Genomic DNA, 10,111 nt, shown 5'->3' on the forward strand with positions numbered 1-10,111 from the left:
ACATCTCCTTCCTTACAACTCTCGACCTCTCTAATAATTTTTTGTCTGGCTCCATTCCCCAGCACTTTGGTAAATTAGATAAGCTACAGTACCTTAACTTGCATGGAAATCATTTGCAAGGTTCAATTCCACCTAGTTTACATGAATGCACAGATCTGTTGCAACTCAGATTAGAAAGTAATTTCTTGAGTGCAAGCATACCGGCAGAGCTGAGTTTTCTGCACAACTTGGAAATACTCATGCTCGGTCCAAATAATTTGACAGGTAACATCCCACAAGACTTGGCGAATTGCTCTGTGCTCAAAACCATGCATTTTGGTTGGAACCTTCTCAATGGACGGATCCCCTCTAAACTTGGTTCTCTCAGGGATCTAAGAATACTGAACCTGGAAAACAATTGGTTTTCGGGAGAAATTCCCAAGTCTCTAATTAACTGCACAAGGTTGCGTTACTTGTCGCTGAGCAGGAATATGCTTGAGGGAACAATTCCAGAGGATATCTGCTAGAACCTGCCCAAATTGCAAAAGATTTTCCTGCGCAGCAATAATCTAAGCGGCAACCTTCCAAAATCTTTAGGAAATTGTTCGGCGCTCCATACTCTTGAGATGGGCTACAACAAGTTGAGCGGACTGATACCCCGAGAGATGAGGATTCTGAGTCGCCTACAAATAATTGTGCTCAGTATTAACCGCTTCCACGGAAATGTTTTTCCTTTTTTCTTAAACTATACACAACTGCGGGAAGTTCATCTCACACTGAACAGTTTTGTGGGCTTCATTCCGGTAGAGATTGGCCTTAAGCTCCCCAACTTACAAGTTGTCACTGCGGGGGGAATCTATTGAGTGGAAGGATCCCAAATGTTGGAGTCTAATCTCACCTACCCCCATCGACATGCTCCGTATGCACAAGTGTTTACAGAATTACTGGCAGGATTTGTATTTGTTTTTTATGCAAAAATTCTGGAAGTTTCCAGCTACCTCGTGCCCATTCTAGAAACATCTATGACCTCCATTAAAAGAGGCATTTTGTAATCATTTTGTGGAATGAATGGATGTATGGAAAATATGGTTTGATAAATAAAAATTTATCTTCCTTGTGCTGCTCTGTTTTCTTCATGCTCTGTTTTTGTGTTCTGTTCTGTTTCATTTCCAATACCAAAGTCTCTAGGAAATTGTTCTCACCTCTCACTTCTTGATCTCGGCTACAATCGGCTAAGTGGTGTGGTGCCTCAAGAATTGGGAATGCTTACTGTTCTGCAAACCTTATGTCTAGGTACCAATAATTTGTCAAGTGGAAAATCCGCCAAAACATCTGTTTTGGATATTTTTACCAACTGCTCTATCCTCAGAGAAATCGGTCTCACTGACAACCATTTTAGTGACACTTTATCCAGGGGCATAGGAAACCTCTCTCCCAGCCTATCAGTATTGCGCTTGACTTTCAACAATATAACTGGCAATATACCGGATGAAATTAGCAACCTTACTGCGTTGAACATTCTTGTTCTCGGCAATAACAATATAATTGGCAAAATTCCGAAAGCACTAAGCCGTCTGAAGAATCTACAAGGGTTGGACTTGAGCTTCAACAAATTGCAAGGCAACATTCCACCAGAGTTTAGCAAGCTCGTAAATTTAGAATATCTGTGGCTTGATAATAGTCATATCTCTGGAGAAATGCCTTCATCGATTGGCAGTCTACAACAGTTGAGAAAACTGAACCTCGCATACAATGAATTAACAGGAAGGATACAAGATGCCATTGGACAATGTTTTCGTCTGGAGATGATTGAGCTCTCACACAACAGCCTCATAGGAAATATCCCTATGGCAATCTCAAGCTTCCATTCATTGGCCTTCTACCTCAATTTTTCACACAATTCATTGACAGGAAGCTTGCCTTCACTGGGAGCAATGCAACTTGTTCAGGCCATAGATATCTCCGCTAATAAACTCTCTGGACCCATTTCTGGCGATATTCGGCAGTTGCGTGGAGCTGCGGTACCTGAACCTGACCAAAAACAAATTAGATGGAATAGTGCCAACATCAATAGGACAGCTCAAAAACCTTGAGGTCATTGACCTATCCTTCAATAAACTATCAGCACAAGTGCCACCTTCTAATGCGAATCTCACTATGCTCCACCTTCTGAATTTCTCCTACAACAACTTGAATGGATCAGTTCCCAATCAAGGAGCTTTCAGAAATCTAAGCGCAACTTCGTTTTTGAGAAATCCAGGATTATGTGCAGCAACAGGCTGGTTGAGTTTACCCAACTGCACAAGCTCTGCCGGGGTCCTTTCAAAGAGGTTTAACAAGAAGGTTATCATGGCCGTTTCAATTGGCACATTTTTGGCAGTGTGTTGTATTTTGGGCGCATCATACATCTTCTTCAGAAAGACCAAAAGCGAAACATTCACAAATAGTTTGATGGGAAGAGGTTTCATGCAAATTTCTAGCCAGGAGCTTAACAGAGCAACGGAAGGATTTAATGCCTCCAATTTGCTAGGGACCGGTATCTTCGGGCCGGTTTACCGAGGACTGCTATCTGATAACACATTGGTGGCTGTTAAGGTGTTCGATCAGGACCCTCAAAATTCTTTCAAGAATTTCAACAAAGAGTGCAGAATACTGAGCAAAATCAGACACCGGAATCTTGTCAAAGTCTTGTCCTGTTGCTCAACACCAGAATTCAGGGCTCTGGTACTCCAGTTCATGTCAAAGGGAAGCCTTGAACAACAGCTGCATCAGGATCGCAGGTTGAGTTTAAAGATGAGATTGAACATTGCACTAGATGTGGCGCACGAGATGGCATACTTACACCATGATTGTTCTCCTCCTGTTGTTCACTGTGACTTGAAACCCTCAAACGTTTTAATGGATGAGAACATGACAGCCCATGTGACTGGTTTTGGGATTGCCCGTCTAGTGACTTCCACCGATTTTGAAAGCAGCAGCACATCCAGGTAGAAGGGAACGGTAGGCTATCTTGCTCCAGGTAAATTCCATAGCAATATGGAAGTCCAAATCCGTGCTAGATTTTTTAATTTTTATCTCTACTTTTTCAACTTTATTAGTTACTTTATAGATGCGCTATTAATAAGAACAATGAAATGCTATGAATTACTGTAGAAAATGGATTGGGGGCACAAGTGACGACCAAGGCCGATGTTTACAGTTTTGGAGTGGTCATCCTTGAAATGGTGACAAGAAAGAGGCCCACTGATGATATGTTCACCGGAAACAAAACTTTGCCTAGTTGGGTGAGAACAGCATTTCCTGAAGCACTGGAGAATGTGGTGGACGGAGATATGCTAAGTGATGAGCTTTGTGTGGAGAAATTCATGGAAACCACAGAGCAGGGCAGGTGGCTGGTTAGTTTGATTGGAATGGGGCTGGAATGTACTAGATATAGTCCAGGGGAAAGACCAACAATGAGAGAGGTGGAGAGCATACTTGAAAGAATTGTTTATGGCCAAGCATATGGCAATTTAGAAGGGCATCCATCGGTGCAGACTTTATTATTAACACAAGACAAGGGATTAGGCGGCACATCATCTTCATCAACCAATTAAAGGGAAACCAGTTAAACTACTGAAGATCTCACTGGATCATCTTACATAATGATTAGATGTTAACTTTGCTTTCTTTGCTTCTTGCTTGTTTATATGAAACATCTTGTATCAAGATGTCACTTTTAGAACATTATATAGAAGTGATGCAGGTAGGGTCATAAAGAAGTGTTGGTCATACTTTAGAATTATAACATTTTTAAGAGATACATGACTGATCTTGAAAAGTTGATAATTGATTTATTTTTAAATATATTTAAATTTTTCATTCTTGTAATTATTAAAATATATAGTTAATTAAACAATATTTTATTATATTATTTTATATTTTCAAGAAATATAATGTTGTTAATTTATAATATTGAAAAAATTTCAAATATTGCTTTTACTTTTTTACATTATAATGGAATATAATTATGTGAAATGAAAAATTTACTTTTTACAACAAGTGAAGATCATTATATATAATCTCAAATAAATGAATATCTAGTTATTTATCAAACTTGAATATTCATTTCTAATGTAATAAAAGAATAAAATGATCATAATTATAGAAAACTAATATTTATATTTTGAAGAAGTCAATAATCTAAATAGATATCCATTTTAACATATATCTATTAACTTGAAAATGGATATCTATTTTTGCCAACAATTTTTTATTTTGCGTTTTTATCCTTTTTTTTAGCCACAACTTTTTGGTTTCACATTGTGTAGAATAGATTTGTTTTAAAAGGTAAACAAATTTGAATCAAATCTAAAGATTGAATCCTTTTGTCTTTAGCATGAGGAATATGGATTTAGGGAGTTGTCACACATATTAAATATCTATTTGTCATAAAACTTATTTTGTTTAGACCCTTCATTAAATTAAAACATTAAAAACATCTATAGGAAACTAGTATAATGTGGTTAAACTTGAAGGTCGCCTAAAAGATCAAATAATAGATTATTATGATAATGAAAATGAAAAAACAAAAGTTGGAATGACATCTAAGTCACCTAATTTAAATTTTGACTGTTTAAGAAAGGAACAAAAAATCTTAGAACTTAAATTGGTAAGTTTATTTATGAATTTAACAATCAAACTAGTAATTTAGCTTTAAATTATTAAATAAAAAGAAAAAATAATTCAATTTTTCAGTCTAGTTGAGATGCTTCACCTAATCTCACGTATAATTCAATTTTTCAGTCTAGTTGAGATGCTTCACCTAATCTCACGTCTCAAAAATCTCATCATCTATCATTGACTAATCCTTTATCACTAATCCAATATCGAATCTTAATTTTGTGTTGCAATATCTTAACTAATAATCAAAATCAATAAATACAACAATTCTTAAATAAACACTATAATTTATTTTTATATTTCTATTTCCCAATTTTAGTTTATTTAATTGTTATCTATATTAATCCATCCCAACTCTTATTAAAATTCTAAAGTTTAATCGAATTTTGGATTATTATTTATTAATTATACGTTTTCTTCATTCTAATCCCATCGTGCTACTCATTAATGTTAATCATATGAACCGAGCATTCAGTATCATGCCCAAAAGTTCCAAGTCTTATTTTATTTCTTGGACTGCATGCCCTAGGCAATAAATATAAGATTTAGAGTTCTCCAAGTTTTAGAAAGCTCTTTATCTTTCAGATTGAGCAAGCTGAAATATAGAGCACTTGAGAAAAGAAAAAGTCTGTGTTTTTCCATGTGTGCAATAGAGAGTTAAATCCATGGTTTATAGTTCTAATTTGTCATATATATTTTAAATTAGTATAAATGTTTCATATATATTGAAAAGATGTAAACTTCTATATTTGAAGCTATCTATTTATTTAATATAAAATGCATAATTTTAGATTGTAAAAATAAATTGAAATTTTCATAATACTTTTTCAAAATCACTAGTATCTTTTAAACATATATTTTCATTTAGGGGTATAAATACAAACTTATTATTGAAAAATATTCTTAGGCTTCAAACTTAAGATTTAATAAATTATATTTTTACTTATTCAATAAAAAATGATGTTGGCAAGCTTTATAACACACATGTATTCCAAGTATATCTTACATGTAGGTGATGATTTATCAAACAATGTTGTTGATAAAGAAGAACCATCTAGCTCTTTTATGTTTGTGAAAGAGGATAATTTAACTTTTAGTAGTAATTAGCAGTAATATGTGGGTTTGTTCCCCATTGGTCTTAGGTTTGACTCTTTGCCCGAGTTAACCCAATGCACGGGATTTGTGGGACTTCGTGCATCCTCAAGGGACTATTCTCACCTCTACACGCCTCACGAATCGAGGATGCTGGGCAGGGTCACGGGGATACTCGTGAGTTAAGGGTGAACTCACAATAATGGTTCCCACTTTTTTACCACTTTTGACACTGAGATGAACATTTTTTAAATAATCTCCAACTTCTGACAACTATAACTTTTAAACTATTAAGAATTTGAAGATGATGTAAATTAGTGATTTGTAGCATTTTGTCTGTAGATTCTAAATATATTTTTTTCAAATTTTTGAAGAATTTAAAAAAAAAAATTCCATCTCCCTCGAAAAGTAGTTTTTTTTACAACAAACTACATTTTTTAAGAGTGATGTGCCTCCCGAAATGCATAACCTTTTTTTCTATAAATGATAAAAAAATCAATTCTTTCAAATTTTGGGTTGTAACATCAATATCCAGGGCTTTCAGTTGGTTTGATAGTGATATGTTTAATATTTTTCATTTTATTAAGTTTTGAAGCCTGACTAGTTATAATTCAGACATAAGTTTAGGTTTGAACACATAACTTGTTCTATATATATTGAAATTCAATTTTATTTTTTTTGTTAGAAAGAAGACATCAATATGGACGGCTTATATTTTTTTATCATTTTTTTGAATTAGTTTCCTATTTTTTCAAATGAGTTGAATAGAGAAGTTCATGTTTGGTGAAAAACCAATATTTTGTAAAATTAAAAAAACAAGATCATAATAAATTCACAATGTAATAAAATTATACTCATTGGAAAGCTTGCTCCGAGCACTACCATCTTATAATTTTGGGTTATCAAGATTCTTTCATTTGAGCCTTGAACCAAAGGTTTGAAGGCCGAAGTTTCTCATAATTATGAAGAATTTGAGGAGAGATGTCAAAAAAGGGTAGTTCGTACGAATAGGGGTTCGAACAAAGGGGGTTCACTCGAACCATAGGGGGTTCATTTGAACCCCCCTTCGTTTGAACCCCTTGAGAAGAATAATGGAACAAACATTCAGATAACAACCTAGTCCAAACAAATCCGACCTTTTGTAATGACTGATGTTCCTACGAACTCCAACCGACCCAAATTTTCATTTTTTAACAATTTACTATGTCATATAAATATAGAATTTTTTTTTCATTTTTTAAATACAAATGATCAAAATAATTCGCATTTTTGAATGAAAGAAGACATTTGAAAGTTATTTTGAGGGCAATAATTTGAATACATTTGAAGGTTATTTTAAAAGCATGGGGAACAAGAAGAGAAGGCAAAACAAAACTTCAAGGAATTATTCACCCAAAAATGAAACAAAGATATCGAGAACAAAGAAGGCAAAGATATTACGATGCAAGTATGTATTTTTATTTAATTTTATATGTATTACGTACCAAAAATTGTGTTTATTTGATAGTATTAGTTAAATATTTTTTATGTAATAATTTTATTAAAATTATTTTAAATAATATTAATTAAATTAAATTAATTTGATTTATATAATAATTATATCTTAATTAATTCTAAATGATGTTATTTTTATTAAATAAATTGGAAATGTTAGGATTAAAAATAATCTTTTTTTAATTAAATTTTTTTTTTTTTAATTTGAAATAATTTGTATTTGCATTTCAAATTCCATTAACTTGCTTGTTGTGTAATTGGCATTTTCTCCCCCCACCCCCCCTTAAGTCCATTTATAATAGATAGTTTTAATTTAAAATTTAGATCTTTAGGACACCTCTCTTTCCCATTTATAATTTATAATTTAATTTAGATAGTCCATAAATATATAATTTAATTTAGATTTTGAAACCAAGTTTCCATTTTAGTTTAGCAAACATTTCAATTGGTGCTCTAAAATTAACAAACTTGTATTTTGTGTCTTGAGCAATAGGCTCTTTTTGTTTTATTCTTAGAAAGGGGTCTTCCTCTCGAGTAGCCCTTAAGGCTCGATGAGAGGGAATGACCCAAAGTGTTAACAAGCTAAAGTCAGGCTCTTCCGGACCACTATAAATAAAAGTGATTGTAATAAAAGTTGCAAGCAATGGGTGTTGGAATGGCATAGCGACATTAACTCGCCGGATCTATGCCCACCTGAATCGATGCCCTTACTAGTGTCTTTTTTGTGTTAGAAGCCCAAAACCTTATAGTTGTTGGGGCAGGAGGTCGGACCTTTGGAGCTGCTCACACACATATAGTTCTTAGTAGAGATACAAAGTTCACCATGGGAAGTTTTCATGGGGACTGGTGTTTGGCTACCCCGGAGAAGTGAGTTTCATGGAGGGGAGACAGTGGGGTCAAGAACCTAAATATCCACTCTAAATTGTGTAGCTCAAGGTAACCCCCCAAGTGAGATTCAACAACTATTATCTCGAATAGTCCTAGGATTTGTGCTTGCATGATCAAAATAATCAAACACTTTCAAACAAACAAAATTGTGTCTACTTTGTTTTCAAGTGTATGCAAAAATATTTCACATTATACTTGAGTCCCCTTGAGACCTATATTATGTGATACTAGGACCTATTATGTGATATTAGGACCTATTATATGCAATAATACCTATCTAAAATATGACATAATAGAACCTATGATGACATAATAGGTCTTATTATGACTTAATATGACCACGTATGCAAAAACATTTCACATTATATACATGAGTCCCCTTAAGACCTATATTATGTGATATTAGGACCTATTGTGTATGTGATATTAATGACCTATTATCACATAATTTAGGTCCTAATATCACATGTAATAGGTCCTAATATCTACATAATATAGATCTTAAGGAGACTCAAGTATAATGTGAAATTGTTTTGTATACATAGTCATATTAAGTCATAATAAGACCTATTATGTCATAATAGGTTCTAGTATGTCATATTTAAGACCTATAATCCAATAATAGGTCCTAATATCACATAATACAGGTCTTAAGGGGAGTCAAGTATAATGTGGAATTTTTGTGCATACATGGTCATATTAAGTCATAATACCTATATTATGTGATATATTATCTTATTATGACTTAATATGACCACATATGCAAAAAAAAATCACATTATACTTGATTCCCCTTAAGACCTATATTATATGATATTAGGACATGTATTATGTGATATTAGGGCTTATTATGTGATTATAGGTATTAAATGTGACATAATAGAACCTATTATGACATAATAGGTCTTATTATGACTTAATATGACCATGTATGCAAAAAAAAATTACATTATAATTGAGTCCCCTTAAGACCTATATTATGCGAATATTAGGACCTATTACATGTGATAATAGGACCTCTTATGTGATAATAGGTCTTAAATATGATATAATAGTCCACCTATTATGACATTATATTTAGGTCTTATTATGACTTGGAAATTTGGTTTCAAAGTATACTTGGAATTTCATTGCATTAAAAATATTCTTTGTAATTTAAATTATATTTAGAACGGGCTCGAGAAGAAGGAAGTGTTGGCCATTTGGTGGAATTGATTATGTGTTTCATTGATTTTTTGTCATTGATGCCAACACTACTTGTTTGGATGCTTTACTAGCACCCTTCTGGTCCCGGTAGGATGAGTGGTTTCTGGTTGATTTGGATCTGGCATGATCCTGTAAGCTTCGGTATGATTTGGTTATGGAATTAGCTTGTTCAAGATACTCGTGTTTATATTCAGTAAGTTGGTTTTGGTCTGGTGATCAGATGCTATCAAGTTTTCGTAGAAGCTTGGTTTCTAGTTCCGGTGAGGGCTTCACTGGCAGAGCTTTTGATGAAGATCTTTGATGAATTGCATAAGTGGTGTTGATGTAGTTTTTGGTAGATTTTCAAGATGATGTTGATGATCATGTTTGAGATTTGGCAGATGGAGATCATCGATGTAGGGTGTGGACCTATACTAGGCCCCAGTTGATCTAGGTTATGGACTGGCTTTAATGTAACGTGTGGATTGGACCTCTCAATGTGTTTTTGGGATGTCTTAGGTATTGGATATTATTTGTTTGGTCGAAGGCCGACATGGTTTGTAATTATGTAATTGGTTTATTGTCTAGTAGCTGACCTGATTGTTTATGGTCGAGGGTTTGTACATATAGATGTAAGATCTCAATGTAGATCATACATAGGAATGGAAAATGGATATGTAATGTGTGAATAATGTAATATCATTCAGGAAGATGATTTGTTCGATCATTGGAGATCAAATTGGGTCTATGTAAGAGCATTTAGTCCTCCGATATTGAGCTTAACCAGAACTATACTCAGGCATAGGAGATG

At 33.8% G+C, this 10,111-nt stretch overlaps 1 protein-coding gene across 1 annotated transcript; it reads left to right on the forward strand.

Annotated features, from left to right (window-relative positions):
* The first annotated feature begins 950 nt into the window (after positions 1 to 950).
* On the forward strand, positions 951 to 3,783 carry LOC131875554 (probable LRR receptor-like serine/threonine-protein kinase At3g47570). The gene is made up of 2 exons (XM_059220172.1): positions 951 to 2,998; positions 3,133 to 3,783. The coding sequence occupies exon 1, from the start codon at positions 2,137 to 2,139 to the stop codon at positions 2,968 to 2,970; it is 834 nt and encodes a 277-aa protein (XP_059076155.1). The 5' UTR covers positions 951 to 2,136; the 3' UTR covers positions 2,971 to 2,998; positions 3,133 to 3,783.
* The last annotated feature ends 6,328 nt before the right edge of the window (positions 3,784 to 10,111 follow it).

The sequence above is a fragment of the Cryptomeria japonica genome, chromosome 1 (assembly GCF_030272615.1).
Source record: "Cryptomeria japonica chromosome 1, Sugi_1.0, whole genome shotgun sequence".
In the NCBI taxonomy this organism is placed as follows: Eukaryota; Viridiplantae; Streptophyta; class Pinopsida; order Cupressales; family Cupressaceae; genus Cryptomeria; species Cryptomeria japonica.